This window comes from Sphaerodactylus townsendi, linkage group LG01 (assembly GCF_021028975.2).
Source record: "Sphaerodactylus townsendi isolate TG3544 linkage group LG01, MPM_Stown_v2.3, whole genome shotgun sequence".
Classification (NCBI taxonomy): Eukaryota; Metazoa; Chordata; class Lepidosauria; order Squamata; family Sphaerodactylidae; genus Sphaerodactylus; species Sphaerodactylus townsendi.
The window spans coordinates 30343646-30371291 of NC_059425.1; the positions used below are offsets into that span (position 1 = coordinate 30343646).

At 44.6% G+C, this 27646-nt stretch overlaps 1 protein-coding gene across 10 annotated transcripts in view; it reads left to right on the forward strand.

Annotated features, from left to right (window-relative positions):
• Positions 1-27646, forward strand: part of OTOF (otoferlin) — a 184287-nt gene that overhangs the window by 109078 nt on the left and 47563 nt on the right. For all 10 annotated transcript variants that reach the window (XM_048516644.1, XM_048516639.1, XM_048516670.1 and 7 more), the window contains 16 exons: positions 6701-6774; positions 6904-7030; positions 8051-8105; positions 9196-9327; positions 13973-14035; positions 15683-15767; positions 16849-17008; positions 17512-17698; positions 19371-19557; positions 20935-21158; positions 22395-22503; positions 23749-23932; positions 24082-24202; positions 24296-24396; positions 26467-26557; positions 27025-27141. In XM_048516644.1, the coding sequence (XP_048372601.1) occupies positions 6701-6774; positions 6904-7030; positions 8051-8105; positions 9196-9327; positions 13973-14035; positions 15683-15767; positions 16849-17008; positions 17512-17698; positions 19371-19557; positions 20935-21158; positions 22395-22503; positions 23749-23932; positions 24082-24202; positions 24296-24396; positions 26467-26557; positions 27025-27141 (2017 nt within the window). The remainder of the gene's footprint in view (positions 1-6700; positions 6775-6903; positions 7031-8050; positions 8106-9195; positions 9328-13972; positions 14036-15682; positions 15768-16848; positions 17009-17511; positions 17699-19370; positions 19558-20934; positions 21159-22394; positions 22504-23748; positions 23933-24081; positions 24203-24295; positions 24397-26466; positions 26558-27024; positions 27142-27646) is intronic.

Sequence of the window (27646 nt, forward strand, 5' to 3'; positions counted from 1 at the left end):
GCCCACTCCTGTTATCAGTAGCCAGAGATGGAATCACTTTTTTTAAAAAAAAAATCCCACCTCAGAATGCTTACCCAGTTGTTATAAAGGCAGATTAATCCATGAATAATTCATTGGCAGCTCGTAATCAGATCCATGCCTGAAGTCCATCTGGAATGCACGCAGACGAGGCATCCAGAAACCCTGTGGCTGTTTTCTACCCTGCTCAGCAACTACATATTTTCAAATGCCAGCGCAGGGGCAACTGGAAAGGACAGAATGGAGCCCAGAGTCCTATGAGCTGGCAGAGTCTCAGCTGAGTTACCAAATCTCTGACATTCTTTGTAGGGGGCCCAATTCAGGAGGTGCAGGGCAAGGCGCCCCACCGGTAGCACCTGCAAAGGTTGTCGCCCTGAACATTCTTAGCTGTTCTCAGATGTTCTCATCCAATATTCACGAAGGGGACGGTGTCAGTTCTCTGCTGCTACTGCTAGTTTCCCTTCTGCGCCATTTCGTTCCCCTCAGAGGCAGTATTTTGGTAGTGGCAGAAAATGGGGGGCCATGGAGCCTTGGATTAATGTCGCTAGCAGCCAGGATCGGGGTGGGAGTGACCAACAGATCCAAAGCCCCTCTCTCCCTCCTGAGAGCATCCCCAGCCCGAGGGGTCCTGCTCATCCAAGCCCCCTCTCCTCTGCTGGGATGGTAGCCTCCAGACCAACATAAAAAGTTTGCCTGATTTGGACAGGTAGGTGATGACCTGAATCTACTGCTTTCTGGAGTGTGTTTGCAGTGGGGTGCATAGGTAAATGCCAGGTGCCAACGCATAAGTGGGTCAAGGGCAGGAATGGGAGGTGGGGCTTCCAGTTCTGCATTACTCAGAGGCTCAGTTAGGGAGCTCAGTATGCTAAATTGATGGAAGATGGTGTCAAGTCACCACTGACTTATGGCAACCCCATAGGGTTGAGAGTCGTTCAGAGGTGGTTGGCCATTGCCTGCTTCTGTGTAGCAGTCCTCTACTTCTTGTGTGATCTCCCATCCAAGTACTAACCAGGGCCGACCATGTTTAGTTTCTGAGATCTAATGAGATCAAGCTAACCCAGACCATCCAGGTCAGGGGTATGCCTAATCAGAATGTCTACTGTGCCATGTAACAACCAAGGATGTTGTCTTGGAGGAGGTAATCGCCATAGGGTTTGAGGGTTCATGTGCAGAGACAATTCAGGCATTCATAAGACTGTGCAATATTGTCTTCTCATGGAATTGTAGCACTTCTTGAATGCACATGGTGGTTAGCTTGTATGAAAGTGTCCCCTCTGGAAGTCTCCATGTATGCAGAGATGAATGAGACATCAAATAGCAGCCTAAAATGCATCCACTTGCAGAAAAAAAAATACAGATCTTACAATATTACCTCAAAAACTGAATAAAAAGTAGCAGGGGGAGATATCAGAATGGAACAATGATAAAAGGAAAAAGAAGCAATTAGAGGCAGGCTGCAGCATTTGGAAGCCATAGGCTGTGCGAGTTGTACTTCATGTAATAGAATGTGAAATTGGTTCAGTTGTTGTTATGGAATGTTTGGGAACATTCCAACAGAATTTTTTTTAAAGGAAAACTGTCAATACTCCTACCAAAGGCATTAAATATTTTAATAATATTTTGCATGACCATTGTTTAAACGCATGACCTTTACATCCATAATTTGCATCTTTTGTACAAGTTGTGCCCGGGGAAGATGCCTGTGTCAGTCATCCCTGTTTTGCTCCACTCTTGTTATTGGCCATGTCATGGGAAATCAGGGCTGCTCATAGAGCACATGAAGCTGCCTCATATTGAGTCAGGCCATTGGTCCATCAAAATCAGTATTGTCCAGACCTGCAAAGAAATGTCCCATCCCTTTAATATTGCATGCTCTCTTTAAGTTTTCGAAAAGCTGCCACTGAGAGGAGGGCAGGGAGCTGTTCCTGTAGGCAACAGAGGACAGGACTCAGTATCATGGATATACATTATAGGCAGAAAGGTACTCACTGGATATTGAAAAAAAATTACAGTAAGAGTAGCTCAGCAGTGGAATTGGCTACCCAGGGTGGTAGTGATGTTACCCTAAGTAAGCAGTCTCCACTTTAGCTGGAGGAGTTAGCTGGAGACAGAGACCCCTTCCACACATGCAGAATAACGCACTTTCAATCCACTTTCAATGCATTTTGCAGCTGGATTTTACTGTGCGAAATAGCAAAATCCACTTTCAAACAATTGGGACAGTGGATTGAAAGAGCATTATTCTGCAAGTGCAGAAAGGCCAGAGAGCCAGGTGATTACTGGGTTCAATAAAAAGAGTTTGGATTTATACCCCACCTTTCTGTCCTGTAAGGAGCCATCTTACAATATTACCTCAAAAACTGGATAAAAAGTGGCAGGGGGAGATATCAGAATGGTGGCTTACAAGCTCCTTTCCCTTCCTCTCCTCATAACAGACACCTTGTGAGGTAGGTGGGGCTGAGAGAGTTCCAAAGAACTGTGACTAGCCCAAGGTCACTATGTATTCTAGGATAGTCCTGGGTGAAAACTCTCAAATGTGCAGACAGGCTGTACAGTTGACAAGGGTTTTTATTAAATAATTAAACAATAAAACAAGAAACATACCTCAAGCAATGAGCACGCACACACAAAGCATACAAGAGCTGACTAAGAGAAAAGGGAGGAGGCTGGATAGGTTTCAGGGATGGGTGATAGTTACCAATCTTGAAGGGATATCCTGGGAAAGCAGCACAGAAGAGGAAAACAGCCAGAATTTCCAGGAGCAAAAGATAGGGTCCATACATAAATAGGGGTGCGTACATGGATCCAGAACACACTGTGACTGGCCAAAGGACCAATATTTGTACCCCAAAGGGTCCTGAGGCATTGTGAGGTAAGCTGCCAGGACAGCCAAAGAGCTGGTTGCTTTTCTGTGGTTCCAACAAAAAGATAGGAGAGACTTAATTACTCATCTGGACCCAAGAGAATGCCTGGGCCATTCCCCTGAATATTGATTGATTGCTGGGAGGGGTGCAGATAAGGTAAGTCATGCTTTGCTCAGAGCACTGATTAAATCACCTTAGGGTGACAGTGGGGATTGTCCAGCTAGGCACACTTAGGGGGAAAGTTCAGTGTCCAACCACCTTCCTGCCCAAACTTGACTCATAGAATGGATTCCAAAGCTTTCTGAGGAGCATCCATTTTGTGGGGAACAGTATCTTGCTCTTATGCCAGTCTTTGAGTCACGTGCCTTTGTGACTCCTCCTAATGGGAGGGGGGGTGGTTGACTGCTTACAGTGAGTGCCCCCTTAGTGGCAGTCTTCAAGCAGCAGCTGCATGAACACTCATCAGGGATGCTGTAGGCTGATCCCCCATTGAGCAAGGGGTTGGAAGAAGAAGAAGAAGAGTTGGATTTATATCCCCCTTTCTCTCCTGTAGGAGGTTCAAAGGGGCTTACTACCTCCTTGCCCTTCCCCCCTGACAACAAACACCCTGTGAGGTAGGTGGGGCTGAGTGAGCTCCGTAGAGCTGTGACTAGCCCAAGGTCACCCAACTGGCATGTGTGGGAGTGTTCAGGTTAATTTGAATTCCCCAGACAAGCCTCCACAGCTCAGGCAGCAGAGCAGGGAATCAAACCCGGTTCCTCCAGATTAGAGTGCACCTGCTCTTAACCACTACGCCACTGCTGCTCTTGATGGACTTGATGGCCTGTGTGGTCCTTTCCAACTCTATAAAATGGGGAGTTGGAGCTTTCAGTGGCATGGAGATAAATAACATCACTAGGTAAATAATATCCCATCAAACCTCTGTTGAGGTGACAGGGCATTTTTCTCCAGGCCCGTAGCCATTATTCTTTGCCCCTCCCCCTGCAATCCGGTTCTAGGCTAAATTCATGCAGACACCTTATCCACTCCCTTTTCCTTGTTCACAGATTAAAGGGAATGCCAATCCTTTATTCGTTTTTATAGTTTTTCATTATGTGTTAACTGAGTGCCTGCAAGCAGCTCTTACATTTCAAAGGGTTCATTCACATTAAAAAGAAGCCAGAACCACAAAGAGGAAAAGTGCGGTGTTCAGGCTGCAGCTGAAATAATTGACAGTGTATCTGCTAAAATCATGCAGAATAATCCCTGCTGTGCTCTGCGCCTCAAACCTATCCCCGAACAACTATTGTGAATGTTGCCCTGGGGAGCCAGTATTTGCCTATGGGGAGTCTTTACATGTATTGATGGCTACAAACAAGTTTCTCCTATGGGGCTTAATGGGCTCTTACTATCAGTTGATGTTATTTACCTCCATCCCATAAAAAGCTGCAGCAGCCCAATTCAATTCACTGCTCTTCTGTTCCAGGGACAGGGCATTTTTCTCCAGGCTGGCTGGCAAACCAGTTGCTGTCCTGATTCACTTTAGGCCCCCTGTGTGCCTCCGAATTCAGTTCTCAGCACAGACTCCAGGCACTCATGTGCTCCACAATTCTTATGGGCAGCCATGTGTCCCACACATGGACTTTGAAACGTGTAAATCAGCCAGATTTGCAGGGATGGACTTTTTATGCCAAGTGGAACACAGACAAAATGGAGGACTAGAAACATGGAAGGAGGCAGCTGAGCCCAAATGAGATAACCTCTTTTGTTTAAACCTCACAACAACCATGTAGCTTAGGCTCAGAAAGTGGTATTGGTCTAAAGTTAAGCTTCTTGGTGTCAGAAGTTTGATTATCAGTTCTTTGGGGCAGACAGCTGGCTTTTCTTTTTGCTTGGAACTTCTGTACGATGCACTCACAATACAAACAGTAATTTATAACAAATATCTTTAAATATCCATAAGAATGTAGCAGAACCTGTCTAGTTTGGCATCCCATTTCTTACAATAGCTAATCAGGTGCCCGAGAAAGTTTATGAACTAGGCTTAGTGGCCAAAGTATTCCTTTTTGTTTGCTTTCCAGCAATTTGTATTCAAAGATGTACAACCTCCAAACGTGAGGGTTCTATGTAGCCCTTATGGCTAATAGCCAATGAATTTCCTAATCCCCTTTGACTGCAATCTAGCAACAATCATCATATCTTGTCCACATATCTTGTGCACATAAAGTATAATTGTTGGTTGTACCATATTCCACAGCCTTTCTAACTTTGCTTCAAGAATCAGAAATGGCTGCTTTTGAAAGTCACTCTCCAGATACACAGCTAATTCCCTTCCCTCATGCTATGCACTTTTTGGATTTTTACTGGAATTATGAATTTAATGTGTGACTTAAATATATATAATATCAACAAATTAGGACATGATTGTAGACATCTCTTTTTCCATTCCTGCTAGAGAACTATTCCATGTAGGAAAGGGGGAAGGGAGAGTGGAAGTCAAAGCAGTAGAAATGAGAGTGACGGCCATCATCTTTGAAACTCTGGGGCAGAGGCAAGTTAGGTGAGGCAAGTTACTACCGGAGTAAATGCAAGAGAAATTTCATTGAGAATATGAAGAATCAGACAGTGCAGTGTCCATGGATTCTTGAAGAACATCCCTTCAACACCTTGATGTACCAGTAGGCAGGGCAGAGTGAAAGCCAAGGTTACCTAAAACAGTTCCCTTCCATTTCCATTTGTTGCCTCTAATAGTAGCAAAAACTAGGGACATTTGTTTACTCATTTTTGTGCCACTAGGCATTTTCCTCTGACTTGCAAAAATGAAACAGAAATGCTCTGAAATGCAAGTTGGGGGGGGGGGGGCACCCATAGAACAATGCACAACAACGAGACCTAAAATAAAACATCGCCCGTTGAATCTAGCTTCCAACTTTCCACTGTAAAAGCCTGCTGGATGGTCCCAAGGTTTTTTTTTGGGGAGGAAGGCTTGTAATGCAGGTAATCTTGTTGAAGCTAAGTGAGTTTTGGTCTGGGCAGTGCCTGGATGGGTGACACCTGTGTATACCAAATTGAATTCCATGACAGATGAGATGTCAATGCAATAAATAAATTTTTAAAATGTGCCATGCAGTCCAGGGAGAAGGTGGGAAAATTATGATCAAGATGTTGCTTGTACTGTTGGGATTTGAAACACAGCCTGATGAGAAGAATGCAACTGGTGTGGAAATCATATCAGGAGAAATTATATGGGGGTCCCACAGAGGCCATGAAGAACTTCTGAGGTCAGAACCAGCGCATGCAATTGGGTCCAGGAGCGTACTGTGGATGCAATGTAGGCTGCACATGTTCACATTTCTTGGTATTGGTAAAAAGATGAACAGCCTTTGATTTGTGTGTGCTAGCTGAAACTTCACGATCATTCTCAAGGACAGCCCCACACAGCTCACATTACAGTAGTCAAACCACAATGTTACAAAATTGTTAATAAGCATTTTTTCCTGCTCTACCCTTATTTCTCTGCTTCCTTTGGCTTTCATCAGAAGACTGCCTGACACTAAGGCTGATTCCGCATGGGCAAAAAACAATGGTGTGAAAACGGTTTGAAAACAGTATAAACTCTTTTACACCATTTTCACACCGTTTTCACACTGCTGTTTTTGGCCCATGCGGAATCAGTCTAAGAACAAGACAGATCAAGGGTAAAGGGTGTGGTGGCTGTTTGTCATGGATGCTATATCTTTGGATTTCCTACACTGAGCAGGGAGCTGGACTAGATGGCTCATAGGACCTCTTTCAACTCTAGGGTTCTAACATAAATAATAATAATGTTGTTCTTCCAGAGCTGGGAAAGGAGTCTTTTCAGCCATGAAGCTTGGCAAGGCACGTGCTCCAAAGGATGACCACAGGAAGCAAGGTACATTTGCCCTCCCATCTATAATCTGCCCTTGTGCCAGCAGGTAGATGAGAGATCTTTACAGAGTTGAATCTGTAGACTAACATGATTCAGGTGAATTCTTAAACTGTGAGTGAATGTCTCTGGCAGATGAACCGGCTGTTCTGGAAGCTGAAGACCTGGACCGGAAAGCAATGCGGCTGGGAGGCGGCTTGGATCCAGACACAATTTCCCTGGCATCAGTCACAGCTGTTACCACCAATGTCTCTAATAAGAGGTAAAAAGAGGTGCCAGACAGGAAATGATGTCATACCCAGAAAGGAGTTCATGAGCAGCTAGTTGCAAAATAGGCAGTGACATAGCACCTAGGTGAGAATCCAAGTGTCAAATTTAAGAACTAAATTCTCAGTCTCACTTCCAATATTATTTTATTGAATATTATTTTATTATCCAAAAGTATGCTAAACATTAAAGCATCAAAAATGCTTTAAACCACTTTCTCCTGCTGTTTCTGGTCACCAGAACCTTCTTGGGAAAGAAAAAAGTCATATTCATAAAGATAGCCAGGTTCAGATTTTGATGATTCTCCAAGTGAAGGGAATAATAAAATTAAGGATTACTTGAAGAATAACTATCAGCACCTTAAAGAGAGCAATGCGGGCATAGGATTGGATCCAACCAGATTTTTTCAATGGCGAAAAAGGGAGCCGGGAATCCCTTTGACTACCTAAAGGGCTATGCTGGAAGCCATGAGAAATGTGTGGGCAAAAGCCATGTGGGAGAGAGGATGTAATAAGAAAAAGAATTGGGTGAGCTTGAGTAAAAGAAAACAACAGGCAAGATCCGACCTACACAAATGAGTCAATGGCTTGGCCCAGGAATCACTGGAAACCCTACTTTTATTGAACTAACTGTGGTTGATGTGATTTTCTGAATACAGGTCGCTCCATTAACAATGGCTAGTGAAAGTCCATAAGACCAGGACTGGGTGTTGCTTGTTAACCTCAGTTGGCCTTAATAAGGTTTCCTTGATGTCTGAATGCAGACATCCTGGATTAATCCTGACTGCTTCTCTGACAATGATCTCTTAGGTAACAGAGAGAAATAAATCCATCTAGTTTTTGTCAAGTTAGACCAGGTTTTTAGTGACTGGCTGTGACATGAATTCTGGTTTCACAAACTAAACATCATACCTTTGTGCTATGTCTGAAACAAGCCTATCTGAAGAGTGTTGAACACTCAAGAATATTGTATCAATCCTTGCTGTTATAACCATCCTTATTTTTAACTTTTCAAGATCGAAACCAGATATTAAAATGGAGCCCAGTGCTGGAAGACCCATGGATTACCAGGTAAGATGCTTCCGCTATTACTTTCTATGCTGACTGAGGTATTTCTATTTTCAGTCTGGATATGAGATGGCCCAAGGGACAGAGTGTGAACCTGCTACTCTCTTTCCATTTTTCAACCGGTCTAAGTCCCGGGTTCTACTTCTTCTGACCAACAATCCCTAGGAACCAGCCCTGGACCCATTTCCACCCACAATCAGCCTCTCCATAAAGTCCCTCCCTTGGGGATCTTAGGTCAGCCCTTCCGAGTGAATCTTCTTTCCCCAATATCAGATGTCTCCCTGTTGATTATTTTTCTTTTAATCCAACAAGAGCTGTATCTTATTTCACTGGACTGGTGTGGTTGCTACTTTTCCAAGGCTGGATTTCACTCCACTCTAATGATGTCTTCAGAGTGAACCCATGTCTATAGTGCAAATCACAGGCTCAGGTGTTGGCATCTGCCAAGGCTAGAATGCCCCGGAAGGGGGCACTGCTGAACTAGTGCAGCACAGCTGGATCTACCACAACTTGTCCTGTTTTTCTGGTACTAGTGACAGGATTCAGTTACTCTGGGCATATCAACTGCTTATGTGCCAGGCCACTAGCAACTTCTATCTTCTACAGTCTGCCTTCCTTGTCTAAATGAAGGGTCAAAAGAGGTAAAGAAGGCCCATAGGAGGGACTGTGGCTGACAGACCATCCAGTTTGCATGCAGAAGGTCCCAAGTTCAATCCCCACCATCTCCAGTTATGAAGGGATTATGCAGCAGGTGATGTGAAAGGCTTCTGAGATCCAACCATGTCGCTGCTAGTCAGAGTAGACAAGGTATCCTGCATGAAGTTTCACCCTTCTGTCATTCTGTTTTGATTAGAGTTCATTTTAGTCATCCCTCTAGTTAAAACAGAATTACAGAAGGGTGAAACTTCATGCAAAGTGAAATTATGGAACCATGAAGGAAGGGCACTGGGGAAATCCACTCCTCCCTTATTCCCATTCTGTTCCCAGCAGTCAGCCCTCTTTTGGAAAAGAGCGAGGAGAGGGCATGCAGGAAGAACTGCAGCTCTGACCACAAGTGATGGTGTATACATGCTAAGTTTCCTTCCCTCCTTAGGTCAGTGTCACAATAATAGAGGCACGGCAGCTGGTGGGACTCAACATGGACCCCGTCGTATGCGTGGAAGTGGGGGAGGAAAAGAAATACACATCCATGAAGGAATCAACTAACTGCCCCTACTATAATGAGGTGAGTTCACTCTGGATGGTTACTGGCCAATCAGTTTCCTTGCAGGCTACATTTAACCTCAGCAAAAGTGTTCCTGAATAGGAGTGTGCATTCAAATATGCTAAACCAAAAAAAAGCACCATTTCAATAGAGCTGAAACAGCAGATCCCCCCTACCCAAAAGCCACAACGATTTCACAAAGTTTCCGCAATAGGTTCATTATGTCGGGAAAATTTTTCTCAGTGAGATTTTCAGCTCTGACATAGCTCAACGTTATGTCAAGGGAGGATATTTGCAGGGCACCAAATCTGCAGCATAGGTGCTGGAAATTTTTGTTACAAGAACTCCCAAGTTTGGTGAAGATTTTTACAGATTTTTACAGATTTTTCTCAGACCTGGAGAAGCTGAGAGAGGCAGAGAGGGCAACAAACGAGGCTTTCGGGGACCTAGCAGCCAGGTCCCACTCCCAAGGTGACATCTCTTCAGATGTCATGGAGAATGAGAGTCACAAGGTGGCCCGAGGAGGTGCCAGTCTGGTGGTGGAAAGATGCTCCCTTAGATAGGACCCCTTCCTTAGCTGGTGGTCCATATCCTCTGCACTGAGGATACCCCTGAGGAGGGTGGGGGGGGCTCCTTGTAGTGGGTGATTCGATCATTAGGAATATAGAGAGTTGGGTTTGTGACAGGCGTGATGACCGCATGGTGACTTGCCTGCCTGGTGCGAAGGTTGCGGATGTCACGCTTCGTCTAGATAGGCTGTTAGACAGTGCTGGGGTGGAGTCAGCAGTTGTAGTCCCACATTGGTACAATGACATTAGGAAATGTGGCAGGAGGGTTCTGGGCATTTAGGCTGCTAGGAAAAGGTTAAAATCCAGGACCCCCCCAAGGTGGCATTCTCGAAATGCTACCTGTTCCACAGCGCAGGGAGAGCTAGGCAAGCGGAGATACTGGGGTCTCAATCGTGGATGAGAAAGGTGGTGTAAGGCAGAGGGTTTTTTTCAGCTTTGTCAGGAACTGGGAACCTTTTGGGATAAGGCAGGCCTGTACACAAAGGGGCCCAGGCTTCATCTTAACCAAAGAAGGAACCAGGCTGCTGGCTCCCAGCGTTAAAAAGGTGGCAGAACAGCTTTTAAACTGATCCTTGGGGAGAGGAAAGCCGACAGGGCTGAGTGACTTGGTTGAATACAGAGTCCATGGGGATGCAGACACAGAAGGTTTTCTAAATCAACCACATACAAGCCGAGGAGCATAGCAATGTGATAAGTGGATAGTGGGTCTACAAAAGGCTAGGAGGGCAAAACACACATAAATCCCAGGTTAAGGACAGAGACAGAGTATACAAGTGTCTCTATGCTAATAGTAGAAGCATTAGACCTAAAATGGGGAGCTGGAGTACAAAGTTTTGAAGGAGGGACATTGATATAATTAGGCATCACAGGAGACATGGTGGAATGAGGGGAGAACCAGGTGGGATGCTAAGTTATCCCAGGTTACAGGCTCTTCCCACAGGAAGGGATAGGACAGAGTATTAGGGGTGGGGTGGCCCTCTACATCAAAGAGAGCATAGTGTCACATAAAATAGACAATGCAGGGAGGCCTGATTCCTCTACAGAAGCACTGTGGATATCAAATACCAGGGGTGGAAGCAAAGTTTAACATTAGGAATATATTATAGTCCCCTGACCAAAGTGCACAAGAGAGTTCTGAGATGGAAACAAGAAATTAGAGAGGCAAACAAAAGCAAAAATGTATATATGTAAATTGGTAATGAAGGCGATTTTAATCCATCCCCACATAAACTGGAAAAATGCATGTTCAGGTCATAGTAAGGAGAGAACATTCCTGGATATGCTAAATGACTGTGGCTTAGAGCAGATGGTTTGTAGAACCAACCAGGGGAGATGTGATCCTAGATCTAATTCTATGTAGGACCCAGGACCTGAATGGGAAGTCCCAGTGTTGTTGAGCCGATAGGGAACAAGCCACAATGCTGTCAGATTCCAGTATCTCTGCATGCTTGAGACAAGTGACAACTACTGAATGTAGTTACATTTGCCTTCCAGAAAGGGAAATTTCTCTCCAAGATGAGGGGGGGATGAGTCTTGCAGAAGCTGAAAGGGAAAATCAAAGAGAGTCAAAAATGTCCAAGGTGCTTGGGAGTTATTTAAAACACAGTCTTAAAAGCTCAGCTGGAATGTGTTCCTTGGAGTTAGAAGGAAACTGGCGCCCAGTCCAAAAAAGCCACCATGGTTAACAAGGGAGGTTAGAGGTAATTATTAGGAAAAAAAAGATGTCTTTTAGAAAATGGAAGTCCAACTTAACTGATAGAAGAATACCAGAGAGAACACAAATGGTGGCAAAAAGAGAAGCAGAAGTTAGCAGCTGTAAGGGGCAGGATTATGAAGGCATGGCTACGAACATCAAGACTAGCAACAAACAGTTCTTCAAGTACATCAAAAGCAGGAAGCCAGCTAGGGAGCCCGGTAGGAGTCCGTTAGACGATGAAGGAACAAAAGGTGTGCTAAAAGGTGACAGGGAGATTGCAGAGAGCTGAATGAATTCTTTGCATCTGTCTTCACCCAAGAGGAGAGTGAGGAAAAATTCCTGCACCTGAACCAAGCTTCTTGGGAGGTGAATCAGGAACTAAGCGAAGTTAGTGGTAGACAAGGGAAAGAAGTTCTGGCAGCCATTGATAAACTAAATGCTACCAAATCCCCGGCCCAGATTGCATTCATCCAAGAGTTCTTAAAGAGCTCAAGCATGAAATTGCTGATGTTCTCACATTAATATGCAACTTATCCCTGAAATCAGGCTCCATCCCTGAAGACTGGAGAGATGGCCAATGTCACACCAATCTTTAAGAAGAAAGGGTCTAGGGGGGACGAGGAAATTACAGGCCAGTCAGTTTGACATCTGTTCCTGGTAAATTAGTAGAATCTATCATTAAAGATAAAATTATAAAACATGTAGAAAAGCAAGACCTGCTGAGGGAAGAGTCAGCATGGCTTTTTTGTAAGGGAAACAAAGTCCTGTCTTACAAACTTACTAGAGTTCTTTGAGGGGGTAAACCGACATGCGGATAAGGGAACCAGTGGATATTGTCTACTTGGATTTCCAAAAGGTTTTGACAAAGTTCCTCACCAGAGACTATTGAGAAAACTCAGCAATCAAGGAATAAGAGGGGAAGTTCTCCTATGGATCCAAAACTGGTTGAGAAACAGGAAACAAAGAGGTGGGTGTAAATGGAAGTTCTCACAATGGAGAGATGTAGGAGTGGTGTCCCCAAGGATCCGTTTGGGACCAGTGCTCTTTAACTTATTCATAAATGACCTGGAAGTAGGGGTAGGTAGTGTGGTGGCCCAAGTTTGCAGATGATACCAAATTATGTAGGGTGGTAAGAACCACAAAGGATTGCTAAAGAGCTCCAAGGACCTTGTGATAAATTAGGTGAGTGGGCTAGAAATGGCTTAAATGCAGTTCAATGTAGTGAAATGTAAAAGTGATGCGTGAGGGCAAAATCCAAACTTCACATACACGCTACAGGGGGGGTCAGTGCTATCAGTCACAGACCAGGAAAGGGATTTGGGCGTCTTAGTTGATAGTTCCATGAATGTCAACTCAATGCATGGCAGCAGCAGTGAAAAAGGCAAAACTCTATGCAGGATAATTAGGAAAGGAATTGAGAATAAAACTGCAAAGATTGTCATGCCCTTATAAAACTGCATTAGTGCGACCGCTTGGAGTACTGTGTTCAGTTCTGGTCATACATCTCAAAAAGGATATCAAGAGATAGAAAAAAAAGTGCAGAGAGGGCAACGAGGATGATTGAAGGATTGGGCACCTTCCTTATATGAGGAGAGGCTGCAGCGTTTGGGACTCTTTAGTTTGGAGAGGAGACGTCTGAGGGGATATGATTGAAGTCTATAAAATTATGCATGGGGTAGAAAATGTTGACAGAGAGAAATTTTCTCTCTCTTTCTCCTGTCTAGAACCAGGGGCATTCATTGAAAATGCTGGGGAAAAATTAGGACTAATAAAAGGAAACACTTCTTCGCATAGCGTGTGATTGGTGTTTGGAATATGCTGCCACAGGAGGTGGTGATGGCCACTAACCTGGATAGCTTTAAAAAGGGCTTGGACAGATTTATGGAGGAGAAGTCAATCTATGGCTACCAATCTTGATCCTCCTTGATCTCAGATTGCTAATGCCTTAGCAGACCAGGTGCTCAGGAGCAGCAGCAGCAGAAGGCCATTGCTTTCACATCCTGCATGTGAGCTCCCAAAGGCACCTGGTGGGCCACTGCGAGTAGCAGAATGCTGGACTAGATGGACTCTGGTCTGATCCAGCAGGCTAGTTCTTATGTTCTTATGTTCTTATGTACAGCTGACAATAAATGAAATTAAAAACTTTTAAAATTAAAATAAATACAATGGGGATTTTTTAAACAGCCAGAATAAGTTAACTGTCCATTTTGCCCTGAATATCTTTTATTTTCCCAGTTTTGGGAGCGGGACTGAGATTTTCTCCAACCATCTTTTTGTTTTAGCAGCAGGACAACCTACATCTACCTTTACAGTTCATTTCTTTTGTAATCCCAGTGGAGACTTGGTGAGATTTTTCTATTTCATGTCACAAAAATATGCTGACTTATTTTTTTCTTTTCAGTATTTTGTTTTCGACTTCCATGTTCCCCCAGATGTCATGTTTGACAAAATCCTCAAATTATCGGTAAGCAAGATTAACTTCACATTTTAAATTTTTCTCTTTGGGTATCTCTACAAGTGGCCTATTTCAGAAGTAGTATCTCAGAAGATGACCACTGGGGTTGGAATTAGCCAACATGGCCCCAAATCAAGGTTCTTCTCTCTCTCTCGATGATTTATCACTGCACAAGTGCATGTAAGTGGCACAACATACAAACCTGTGGCAGTGCACCTGATCTAATTCTGGAATTAATTGCAGAAATTCTTCTAGCTAAACCAGAATTACCAAGTGGAATACAACACAGGTAGAAATTTTGGAACAATAAATAAATGAAAAAAGAGTGGGGAGGCTTCTTATCCTTAAAATAAAGGGTACCCATGTGTACCCAAAACTCCATGGTTAGAATGCAGGATTAAATGTAGAATTGTGCTTTCTGAAAATCTTGGCTTTCATTTTTTGAAAAGTGCTTCTAGTCCTATTGAGTAAAAGGATAGATTTCAAATTGCACGGGCACTACCTGCATCTCTGGGGCTCAAGCTGCGACTGAATAAGGCCCCTTCCTCACATGCAGAATAATGCACTTTCAATCCCCTTTGCTAGATTTTACTGTGTGGAATAGCAAAATCCACTATCAAACAACTGTGAAAGTGGATTGAAAGTGCATTATTCTGCATGTGCAGAAGGGGCCTAAGATTGTCAGTGTTTGGGAGCAGACTTTCAGTTTCCTGCCCCCTTTCATGACTGGAAAAACCAGAATCAGTTCTGCAAATAGGAAATAAAATGAGGTATAAATTCTGCAGACTAAGGCCAATAATCAATTTCCTCGATTTATATACTCTACACAAGTCAGCCTAGTTTGGATCAGGATTTGGATTGTTTGGACACAAGTTTTTAGCACTGACACTCCCGGATAATCTACTACCAAGGTTTCTTTTACTGGTGGTTCCTGGCCCCTCAATGATGCGGCTGGCCTCCACTCGGGCCAGGGCCTTTTCAGCCTTGGCCCCTGCCTGGTGGAACACTCTTCCTCCAGCTGTCCGGGCCCTGCGGGATCTTGGTGAATTCCGCAGGGCCTGTAAGACTGAGTTGTTCCACCGGGCTTTTGGAGTGCCCAGCCGCTGATTAGGTGCCCCTTCTACTCTATTCTTCTGGTTTTCGGAGTCCCCCTGTCATCTAGGGGACCCTCTTTTGTTACTGTCTTGTTCCCTCTTTTTGGGAGGGTTTAATCTGGGGTATTGCTGACGCCATTTTACTGAATTACTGCTGCGTTTTAAATATTTAAACTTTTAAACTTACATTTTAATTTAATGGGGTTTTGTTTATATACTGTATGTGGAATCCATGTTGTACACCGCCCAGAGCCCTTTGGGGATTGGGCGGTATAGAAATCCCATAAATAAATTAAAAATAAAAATATTAGACCTCCCACTCTGACGATAATCAGCTTCTTTGCTGATTGACTTAAAATGAAACACAACTATTTCTTCACTGATTATTCCCATTCAAGGTTTCTGGTAGCATTTGGGATGAATGGAATGCTAATGAGCAGATCAATTTAAAACTCAAACCGCTGCACCCAAGACACTCCTTGCACCCACTACACTCCTTGCAAAATATCAGATCCTCTACTCATTACTGATAAGCCACCTACTTCCTTTTGTCAATTTGCAGGTGATTCACTCCAAGAACCTGCTGCGCAGTGGAACTTTGGTGGGCTCTTTCAAAATGGACGTGGGGACTGTTTACTCCCAGCCTGGTACGTAGTTCTTGTACATTACTCTGTTACCCAAATTAGTGTGGTCTGTTTTTCTTTTTCTTCTTCTTTTCTGATATATAACTTTGGTTGACTGATTTTACTGGTTGGGTTGTTTGATTTAATTTTCTCTCATGTTATTATCCTGCTTGGCATTTTTTTTATCCCCAGTGGCCTAAACAGTTAGAGTGAATAACTGTGATTATTCCACACGTGCAGAATAATGCACTTTCAAACTGCTTTCAATGCTCTTTGAAGCTGTGCGGAATGGCAAAATCCACTTGCAAACAGTTGTGAAAGTGGTTTGAAAACGCATTATTTTGCATGTGCAGAAGGGGACTGAGTATTAGAAACTCATTTGTTTGTTGCTTTTCTGCTTCTATGTGGTTTGCACACATATACAGTTAATAATTCAAAGAATAATTTTTAAGAAGTATTAAAATATACTATGGCATGAAGATCAAGGCACGGCAGTATATCCATTAATCCTAGGCCCTTTCCACCAGCAGAAATTATGCCGGTGAAGGGGTGGGGGCCATTCGCATGGGAGCGTGCGAGCGGCCCCACAGAAGCCAGAGCAGAAGAGATGGCTTCGCACGGAGCCGCCTCTTCTGCATCCCCCCCCCCACTCACCTCATCCTCCAGCGTCGCTCTGGAGGCTGCAGGGACACGCCCATTCTCCCTGGAGGTCGGAGGGCAGCGTGGGCAGGTCCCTGATGGCCTCCAGAGCACGCTGGAGGATGAGGTGAGTGGAGGGGACAGGGAAAGCGCCATCTTCCCAGCGGTGCGGTTCGCACCAATGGGAAGATGGCGTTTTAGAATAACCTTGCTAAACAAGCGAGGTTATTAGGAGCAGCTTCCCGCCACTCCTAGGTGGCCAGGACGGCGCTTCTGCGATCCAGCAGCGCCTCCTGTGTGAACAGCTGCCCAGGGACGGCGTTTTTGCTGTCCCTGGGCTGCTGTAAATGGCCCGTGCGGAAAAGAAAGTCACAGAATGGCTGATTCTGCGCAAGCTGCTAACCTGTGAAAATGCTCCAGCCAGGATGCCTAGCAAATGATCCAATAGCTTCCCTTCTCTTTGCAGAGCATCAGTTCTACCACAAGTGGGCCATTCTGTCCGACCCAGAAGACATCACAGCAGGCCTGAAAGGTTATCTGAAGGTTGATGTTGCTGTGGTGGGCAAAGGGGACAACATCAAGACACCGCACAAAGCTAATGAGACAGATGAGGACGACATTGAAGGGTGAGGAACAGCAGGGCAGTGTTGGCTTCCTCACTCGTAATTTGAAGGAAATCTATCACCTCAGATTACAAGACTGAGATTCAAGGGAAGGGTTACTCTCTCAGTGTCCAGCAAGTTGTTCTTTCCAGAAATTGTTCTTAATTGTTGGTTAGACCAAAGTAGTAAACAAATATCATGCACGCATGGACACATGAAGATGCTTTATACTTTATAAGACCAGTAGTCCATCAAGATCTTGGTCTATTGACTCTCCAGAGACTTAGGCAGAAGTCTTTTGCATCACCTAGTACCTGATTCTTTTTACTGAGATACCCGAGATTGAACCCAAGACCTTCTGCATGCCAAGCCGATGCTCTACTACTGAGCTACAACCCCTTCCTAACATAGCCCAGTATATGTCAATGTATTGTCGAAGGCTTTCATGGTCGGATTCAACTGGTTGTGATGGGTTTTCCGGGCTGTGTGGCCATGGTCTGGTAGATCTTGTTTATTGTTGTGTGCAGGAACCTGCTTCTTCCAGATGGCGTTCCTCCAGAAAGGCAGTGGGCTCGTTTCTATATCAAGATTTACCGGGCAGAGGGTCTTCCACGCATGAACACCAGCATCATGGCTAATGTGAAGAAGGCTCTCATTGGGGAAAACAAAGATCTGGTGGATCCTTATGTCCAAGTGGTCTTTGCAGGACAGAAGGTACACTCTGGTGGTGGGTGGAGGTTAGGATTGGCACCCCATCTCCTATTGCACACTTCCTTACCTACTTAATGAAACAAACTGACAAATATAGTGGGCACCAAATGGTATGGAATAATATAAACATTTGACTTAATTTGTGTAGAGATTATCTCTATCCCCAGCACTTGTTTCCAGCACTTGCTTCTAACTCGTACAAAATCAAATCTGAAATGTACAAATAAAAATGCACTGTGGCGTTCTGTGTTGTTCTTTCCTTTTAAAGCCCTTCATCAGGAACCCACATTTCTGAGAAACCATCTCTCACTGCACAACCTCCATGCAGCAGTTGCAGTACACTCGACAACATATTACTGTTGTTTGGTTATCATTCTTCCCTCCCAGTAGTGAGAACACCATCAGTCAATCTATGGGCTTGTTCAGCAATAGCCTTGACCTTCAGGGTGACCTCAGTTACAAACTGGTCTCCACTGCTGGCCTTTAGAAAGTTGTGAAAAGTGATCTCATTAAAGATAGAGTTTTGCTAATAATTGGGCAGCTGATTTTTTTTATTGCTGTTTCTATAGGATGATGATTTCTACTTATAATGGTTGTTAAATTTTTGTTTATTATTTTTGTTATTTAATCTGTTTTTTTATCCTGCTCTTAGTCCAAGAAGCTCATGGTAGCACACGTGGTTCTCACTGTCACATCTTTACAACAATGCTTTGAAATAGATTAGGCTAAAACAAGTAGGTTATGCTAAGTGACTCGCCCAAAGTTACCCGGGGAGTTTACATGGCGGAGTGGTGATTTGTACCTGCATCTCCCAAATACTAGTTTGATATTCTACCCACTACAGCATGCAAAGCTGTCTAGTTTTATCATTGTTTATTTTTCTGATCCTTTAATAAGTAAGGTGCAATTCAAATAATTTAACAACCGGTTCCAGCGGTGGGGTTCAAATAATTTAACAACTGGGTGTTTACAAGCACCATTTTAACAACCGTTTCTGCCGAAGTGGTGCAAACCTGCTGAATCCCGCCACTGGTAAGGCTCCTTTTGGGGATGGGTGAGATGTAAATGCTTTACCAAATAAATAACACTTTAAAATTAATACTTTGTATAGGGAAGTGTGTCATTGACCTCCTCATAAGTTTAGCATGTTTTCCCATCTGCCTTCCCGTTCATCTTCAGGAGGAAAACATAAGATGAACTTGGCAGATCTTTTCCAACTTCAGAAATACCCACAGAATTCCAGCAAAGTTATATTTGTTATCTCAGCTAGATTGGCTAAATCTGAGTGATTGATTGCATCTGAGTCCCAACTACCATGCTTTGCAGTTGTCATGCTCTAGAAGTGAATTGGGTTTATGGCCTTTGATCCTTTTGGGGATGGGTGGGATGTAAATGGATTCAAGGTACAGGAAAAGAGATTCCACCTAAACATTAGGTAGAACCTTTTGACTTATCAGGGTTGCTTGACAGTGGAATTCACTGCCTCAGAGAGTGGTGGAGTCTCCTTCTGTGGAGGTTTTTAAACAGAGGCTGGATGATCATATGTCAGGAGTGCTTTGATTGTGTATTCCTGCATGGCAAGGGGTTGGACTTGATGGCCGTTGTAGTCTCTTCCAACTCTATGATTCTATGATCACCCTTTTAATTTCCTCCCTTCTATCTTCTTCCTCTCCAGGGGAAGACCTCTGTCCAGAAAAGCAGCTATGAGCCTCTATGGAACGAGCAGATTGTCTTCACAGAGATGTTCCCCCCACTCTGCAAGAGGATCAAGGTCCAGATCCGTGATTCTGACAAAGTTAATGATGTGGCCATTGGGACCCACTTCATTGACCTGAGGAAGGTCTCCAATGAGGGAGACAAAGGTGAGGTCAAGGTGAATGGAGTTTTGGCTTTTGAAATTCTACAAAAACACACCAAATCTGTGTAATGACAGCAAGGATGGGATACATAGGCATACCAGAAAGATAGCACTGCCTTTTTTCTACCACTATCAGCACCCTGAAAACCCAGTGTCCTGTCTCTGGCCTTCCTCAGATCTGTTTCAACTATTGGAATGATTCAAGACCAGTTGTCTACACTGAGGGAACTGTTATACCACAGAGCTGGAAGACAAATCTGTGACCTAGAAGGTCCCTGAGTGAGATGTCAATGTACCCTGGGCTTATTAGGGTCCCAGGGTAAGCCTGTCTGCCTCAGCTCCTCATCTGCAATAAGGGGATCATGATACTAAGAACATAAGAAAGAGCCAGCTGGATCAAACCAGAGTCAATCTAGTCCAGCACTCTGCCACTCGCAGTGGCCCACCAGGTGACTTTGGGAGCTCACATGCAGGATGTGAAAGCAATGGCCTTCTGCTGCTGCTGCTCCCGAGCACCTGGTCTGCTAAGGCATTTGCAATCTCACATCAAGGAGGATCAAGATTGGTAGCCATAGATCGACTTCTCCTCCATAAATCTGTCCAAGCCCTTTTTAAAGCTACTTTAACCCTACAGTCATGTGGCAAGACTGTAGTGGAAATGACAAGTATTATTGTTAATGTTTAAAGTAACTGATGTGAGGTAAATTGGCATTTGAAGTATAGCAGAGATGATTGGAAAATGTCTTCATTCCTCCAGCAACAACATACATTCCAGATTTTGCCATTGTATGGGAAGCTGAGAGAAAACTGCTTTATAAAGAGCCCCTTTTGAATAGTGCCTGTGACATAAGCTAGGGTTGCCACTCACTGGCTAGCAACTTCCAGAAGTATCAGGTGGGAATTAGGGATGGGAAACAATGTTTTTATCACTTTCAGGGAAAACCTGGAAGTGATGTCAGATTCCTAGAGTTGATTGACATCATTTTCAAATTTCCTCCAGAAGTTCTATCACACTGCCAAGCAACGGCAATTGTTAACTTCTTTCCTTTCTCACTGGCAGTAGGAAACAGGAAATAAGGAGAGCGAATCTGGCAGCAATACTAGATCTCCAGAACAATAGTTTTTTAAAATATATGTGAAATATTTTTGATAAGGTGAATATGCACATAAATGCATATATGCTGATCCAGTAGCATTTGTATGCATTTATGACAGATTCAAAAGACTGGGTTTCAGTGTGGATAAATGATCCATTTTAAAAAGTGAGAGAAACTTTGCTTGCTGTTTGGGTAAAGGGGTTTCCAAACAACCTGAACCTTTTAGAGCATTTGACACTTATCTGCGTGCGGCCAATTGTCATTGCTTTGACTATCTTTGCAAGGTTTCCTGCCCACCTTTGGTCCTGCCTGGGTAAACATGTATGGCTCCACCCGCAACTATACCCTAATGGACGAACACCAGGACTTGAACGAAGGACTTGGAGAGGGGGTTTCCTTCCGTGCTCGTCTACTCATCGGCCTGTCAGTGGAGATCTTAGACACCAGCAACCCTGAGATCACCAGTTCCACGGAGGTTCAGTTGGAACAGGCCACACCAGTCGCTGATGTAAGCTGCCTGTCCTGTCTGCATCTCAGCAACGATATAGGGGTCTGTAGGTGTTGGGCCTATGTAACAGTCTGCAGATGTTATACAATCATTGTATACAAGAAAGTGCATGGAAAGCATCATTTTCTCAAAGAGATATTTATTTTTCCAGGCCGTGAGGAATGCAATATGAAACCACAGTAAATGTTTTAATGCAAATGTTGATCTGACCAAGTGGGGAAAAAGGCTGCACGGGGGTTTCTCCAGGGATGGTTGCATTCTTCCTTAAAGTATTCATCTCTGCTAGTCAGGATTTGTGTATCTGATCCCAACTCCCTTTCAATCATGAATAGGAACACAGCCTGGCATAAAACCTACGCCCTCTCCTGGGACCCATTACTCAGTGTGAAAACACTATTTTAGCTTTAAGGAGTTTCCTAGTTCAGTTCCTTTATAATTATTAATTGTTTTAATCCCACCTTTCTTCCAAGGAGCTCAGGATGGTGTTCCTCCCCTATTTTGTCCCCATGACAACCATGTGAGGTGGTCAGGGTTTACAGGGGATGATCAGCCCAAAGTCATCCAGTTAGCTTTGTAGCTGAGGGATCAGACAGATGAGATGAAAACTGTGTGTCCTAATCCACCCAATACACATTGTAGATTTGTCCAGACTCAATTTGCCTTGGAACCATGCAGAGTTGGGAGAAGAGGTTTAACTTTTTAGCTGCCAATTTCCGCATTTGAAATTGGTTCCCCTGTTTTGCTATTAACATTTTGAGAGGAGGAAAAGTCCCCTTTTAAAAACACCTTGTGGTTTCCTTACAAAGTAGTTGTACCATAGCAGGGAAGCTAATTTCAAATAATGAAATCAAGTGGAGATGGAATAATTAAATCCTGTCTCCCTTTCCTGAATAGCTCTGGGGCAAATGGACAGGCCAAGATGTGTGACCATCATCTCATCTGTTAGAGCTCTGAGTAAGAATTTTAACCTAGTCTAAAGTAGGCTCTCAATTCCTGCTGTTGACAGATGATAAAAGACCTCTATCAGAGCATGGAAGGACATCTGTGCCTAACCTTGGACAGCCATTGACCCTCGCTAGGCTAGATGGATTGATGGTCTGACTTAGTTCAGGGCAGCTCCATACATGCATAAAACCATCATGAGGCTTCCTAGAAACTGTGGAGCACAAGCAACTGAAACCTGTTACCTCCTGCTCCAGCTGACAAAACAATTATTGAGTTTATTTTTTACTACAGAACTGTACGGGCAAGATGGAGGATTTCTTTCTCTTTGGGTCCTTCCTGGAAGCCACCATGATTGACAGAAAGAATGGAGAAAAGCCAATCAACTTTGAAGTCACAATAGGTTCGTACTTACATTGTAAAGGTGAACTTTAAGACAGGGTGCTTGCTTTTTCAGAAGCTGCGTTCACAAAATTTCATATGGGATCTGTAGCAGAGTTTGGAATCCTTGGAGGTTGTTTCTTTTGGAATTAGTCGAAACTGTTGTAAAATCCACATCTGTTCATGAATCATAGAATTGTAAGGGATCGCAATGGCCCTCAACCCCAACCCCCTGCTATGCAAGAATACACAATCAAAGCACTCCTGACAGGTGGCCATCTAGCCTCTGGCTGTTTCTGCACGGGCGGAAAACAGTGCCCTGGGGCGGAAAACACTGTCCCTGGGGCGCTGTTTGCACAGCAGGCACTGCCGCAACGCAGCAGCACTGTCCTGGGCACACCCAAGCAGCGTCTTTGGGCCGGTGCAGTGCGAATCACACCAGCATGAGGGCAACACTTTCGGCCCCTCTGGTGTGTGCAAGGGACTTACCTTGCCATCTGCTGTGTGCAAAGGACTTACCTTGCCATCCTGTTCGGCTCCAGGCGGCTGCAAAGACATGCCCTCTGACCCCCAGGGGTCGGAGGACAGCATGGGCATGTCTGTGCAGCCACCTGGAGCTGAACAGGAGGCCAAGATAAGTCCCTTGCACACAACTTGGGTGGCTGCGTGCGGAGCTGCCCGTACAGGACTGTGTGAGCAGTCCCGACGCCCCACCGGCTTCATTTAAGCCGATGGGACACCGCTGCCGCTGGCTGTGGGGAAACAGCCTCTGTTTAAAAACCTCCAAAGAAGGAGATTCCACCACACTTCGAGGTAGCGTATTCCACTGTCAACAACCCTTGCTGTCAGGAAGTTCTTCCTAATGTTGGACTAATAGTCCAAGAATGACAGTGAAACATCCCAGCCCCCAGCCCCCAATGTGTTGATTTTCTGTTGTCAAATATGATTGGGTAATCACAGCCTAGTTGCATGTACTCATATACTGCCATATACAGTTGGCTTTGCTAAATAATATCACTGACCATCAGTTTCTAGAAGTAAGATAAGTTGTACTGGGACTTGAGTTATTTGCTTAGTAACCAAGCTGACAGCCATCTTGGTAGCACTCAGGTAGTTAAACGGCCCGAGGAGCCTTAGTTCAGTGAACTTCAGTCAGCCTCAGCAGCCTCATTTTCCACTCAGAGTGTTCGTTGCAGGCCAAACGCTAGAGCCTCCCCCCCCCCCCCCCCCCCGATTCAAAGTCAAATTATTACTTTCTTGTTCAAAGGTAATTATGGCAATGAGATTGATGGGATGGCTAAGCCTGTCATCAAGAAAAAGAAAGAAGGTGGGGCTGGCAGTGAAGAGGCATCTGAGTTGCTACAAAACTCAAGTGATGAGGAAGGCAACGATGATGAAGAATTTGTCTCTATCTCTGTTACTCCACCAATGAGGCCCTTGATCACCGACAGGCAAGTGCGCTGTAATGGTGGTGTTGAAATGGGGGGGGGGGAATGGGGGGGGAATTGATGTGGCCTGCCAGAGCACACTCACAACTGAGTGAAACCTGTTTTCCATTGTTCCTGCGACTACTAATATGTACATTTTCCCACTGTTTCAGGAATTATTTCCACTTGCCGTATTTTGACAAGAAGCCTTGCATATACATCAAGAGTTGGTGGCAGGATCAGAGAAGGCGTCTCTACAATGCAAACACCATGGACAAGATTGCTGACAAGCTGGTGAGCTTGTCACAGATACGGCCCAATCCTCTGAGGCACAGCAAGTCTCCCAAGTCTTGTTTAGCACACTAAAAAGTTATTCTGCTCTTTCAGGAAGAAGGTCTGAATGACGTGCACGAGATGATGAAGACAGAGAAACCCCACCCTGAGCGTCGTCTCCGAGGGGTGCTGGAGGAGTTGAGCAGCGGGTGTCTGTGAGTTGTTCACAAGGCGTGAGGCAAGATCGGGTGGGAAGAAAACAGCAGATTCAAAACATCATGAAGCTGAAAAGACAAGGGATGACAAATCCTGATCCCATCCTGATATGGGTGCCCGAAACAACCTAATAAATATTCTGAGACCCACTGTCCCCCCCCCCCCCTCCTAAGAGGGGTTTAATAGCTGGATGCCATCTATTTTAAATACTTAAATTTACTTGGGTTTGATAATTGTATGCTGCATTTTAATTTTTAAATTTTGTCTTTTTTGTTTTATTTGTTTGCTAATGCTGTACACCGCCCTGAGCCCTTCCGGGGAGGGCGGTATAAAAATGAAATAATAAATAAAAATAAAATAAATAAATCCCCTAAGACAAGATTTCTTACAGTCTCAAGTCAGTCATGCTTAAAGTCCATGCAATGAATGTTAAAAGCGAAGCAGAACCAGTGTAGTGTAGTAGTGGTTACAGGGTCTGGGAAACTCAGGTTCAAACCCCAACTCTGGCTCATTCCGCACATGCAGAATAATGCTCTTTCAAACTGCTTTCACTGCTCTTTGAAGCTGTGCGGAATAGCAAAATCCACTTGCAAACAGTTGTGAAAGTGGTTTGAAAATGCATTATTTTGCATGTGCGGAAGGGGCCTCTGTCATGGAAGCTTACTGAATGACCTTGAGTCAGTTGCTTTCACTCTTACCTCACGGGGTTATTGTGCCGATAAAACGGAGCACAGGAGGACAATTCAGTAAGCCACTTTGTATCTATGGGGGAGAAAAAGGAGCTATAACTATCTGCATGAATAAAGAAATAAACTCAATCCCTGTTAATGTTTAAGTCATACTTGCAGTCTAGTCTTATGCATGTCAGCTTAGAGGAAGATCCCATCGATCCCTAAGAATGTAAAAGATGGCAGATTTAAGCATGACTCACTTTCCCTGGTTTAGGACCTTGATCCCTGAAGAACTGCCAGAAGATACTTGTTCAACCATTTCCCTTTGGGGACTTTTTTGTAATACTATGCCCAGCATCTAGACCAGGGGTAGGGAACCTGCGGCTCTCCAGATGTTCAGGAACTACAATTCCCATCAGCCCCTACCAGCATGGCCAATTGGCCATGCTGATAGAGGCTGATGGGAATTGTAGTTCCTGAACATCTGGAGAGCCGCAGGTTCCCCACCCCTGATCTAGACACTTATAAGAATGTAACAAGGGCTTTACTGGATCAGACCATAATCCATCTAGTCTAGTGCTCTTGTTTCCCACTAGATGTCCCTGAAAACCCCACTAGATGTTCCCCAAAAGACCATACAGTGACCTCCTAGACTTTCCCCTGTTCCTCCCCAGCCACCAACATTCAGAGTTACACTACCTCTGAACATGCAGGTTCCATTAGTCATTGTAGCTAATCATTGACGGACCGACGCTTCATGAATATATCTCATCTTCTTTTAAACTTCAACTACACTAGTGGTTTTACTTGAGTGGGGGAGGGGAATTGCAGGAAAATATCATTGGATGGAAGGAGGGAGTATTTAACCTCTTTCATATTCTCAGAAAGGCATCTCACTGCATACCCTTCCTTCTTTTCCTACTGAGGCCAACTGCCCCTGCCTCAGTTGGGTTCACTTGAAATTACAGAGCCCATCTGAGAGAAATCATGGGGAAAAAACCTGAAGGAATTTATAGGAAAGAACCAGTAGAGAAAGGAAGGGCTAAACATCTGCCCCTCCCATCTGCAAACTGACCCTGCTGATCCTCTCATACACATACCCCTGCACCAGCATTGTGAGGTAAAACACCGAGGTTTGTGATTTCTCCTCATAATATGTTACACAGTTCTACTTGAAGTAATTCACCAGATTAGTTTATTCTGGATTGAATCAATGAATTGTGGTCTTTCCAATATCATTGGGAGGGAAGAAAAGGGATATTTCCATTGGGTCACCTAGAAGTGTCCCTGATGAAAGCATGAGATTTAGCTCTGGTTTAAATTTTCACTCACAGTGTCTGAGGCCCTCTTCCCAGCAGGGCTACATTTGGATTAAGCCATAATTCTCTCTTCTCCTAGACGATTTGTGACCCTCGTCAACAAAGACCAGAACCACTCTTCTCGCACACGCCTGGACAGAGAGAGGCTGAAATCTTGCATGAGGGAGCTGGTGAGTGTCTCTTCTGAATCCACTAGTTGCACTGAAATAATGACAGGAGGGACGGAGACTTCATAGATTCTACACATGTCATACTATAATCTTTAGTTGTTTATTTATATTTATAAACCCACCTCACCTTTCTCCCCAACGGCATTCCCAAGCCACTTACGTTGTTCTCCTCTCCTCCATATTGCCTCCATATTACCCTCACAACAATTCTGTGAGGTAGAAGAAGCTGAGAGTAGGTCAGCCAGAAAACCTCCTCGGCAGAATGAGGGTTTGAACTGGGGTCTCCAACCCTCTAACCACTACGCCACACTGGCTTTTGTAGTTTTGTAGGCAGGGGCAGAAAGACACAAAGTCACCCCACTGCATCCATTTCCATTTCCCAAACACACTTCACTTTCCCAGGTTGATACCTCTTTCTGCCTTCTCTTTCTCCCTCTCCCTCTCGTCCTACCGCTGATGCTGTGCAGGAGACCATGGGCCAGCAGGCCAAGACCTTGCGGTCCCAGGTGAAGAAAACCACCATCAGGGAGAAACTGAAACAGTCACAGAACTTCCTACAAAAACTGCGATTCCTGGCAGATGAGGTAAGGAACGGCTATGCTTATATGCCTCCCAAAGTCATGCTTTTAATACATTTATTTATTTAAGATACTTATACCCTGCTTTTGTTCCCAATGGTGGACCAAAAGTGGCTTAAACATCCTTGTCTCCTCTTCCATTTTATTCTCACAAAACAACAACCCTATTGGGTAGGTTAGGCTGAGAGAGAATGACCCAGCAAACTTCCATGGCCAGTGGCATAGCGCCGGGTGTGACGCGATGCCCCGGGCAGAGCAGCTGCGGAGGCATGGCCAGGCTGCAGAGGGAACATGGTGGGGGTGTGGCAGGGGCACTCTGGGGCAGGGTGGGGTGGACAGTGCCATGGCAGGGGCGCAGGGCACACATGCGCCCTGGGCACAGTACCCCTTCGCTCCGCCTCTGTCTATGGCAGAGTGGAGATTCAACCCTGGGTCTTCCAGATCACTAGGTTAACACTAACCACTACACCATGATGACTCTCATTTTAACACAGGGCTGTCAGGGGTATGG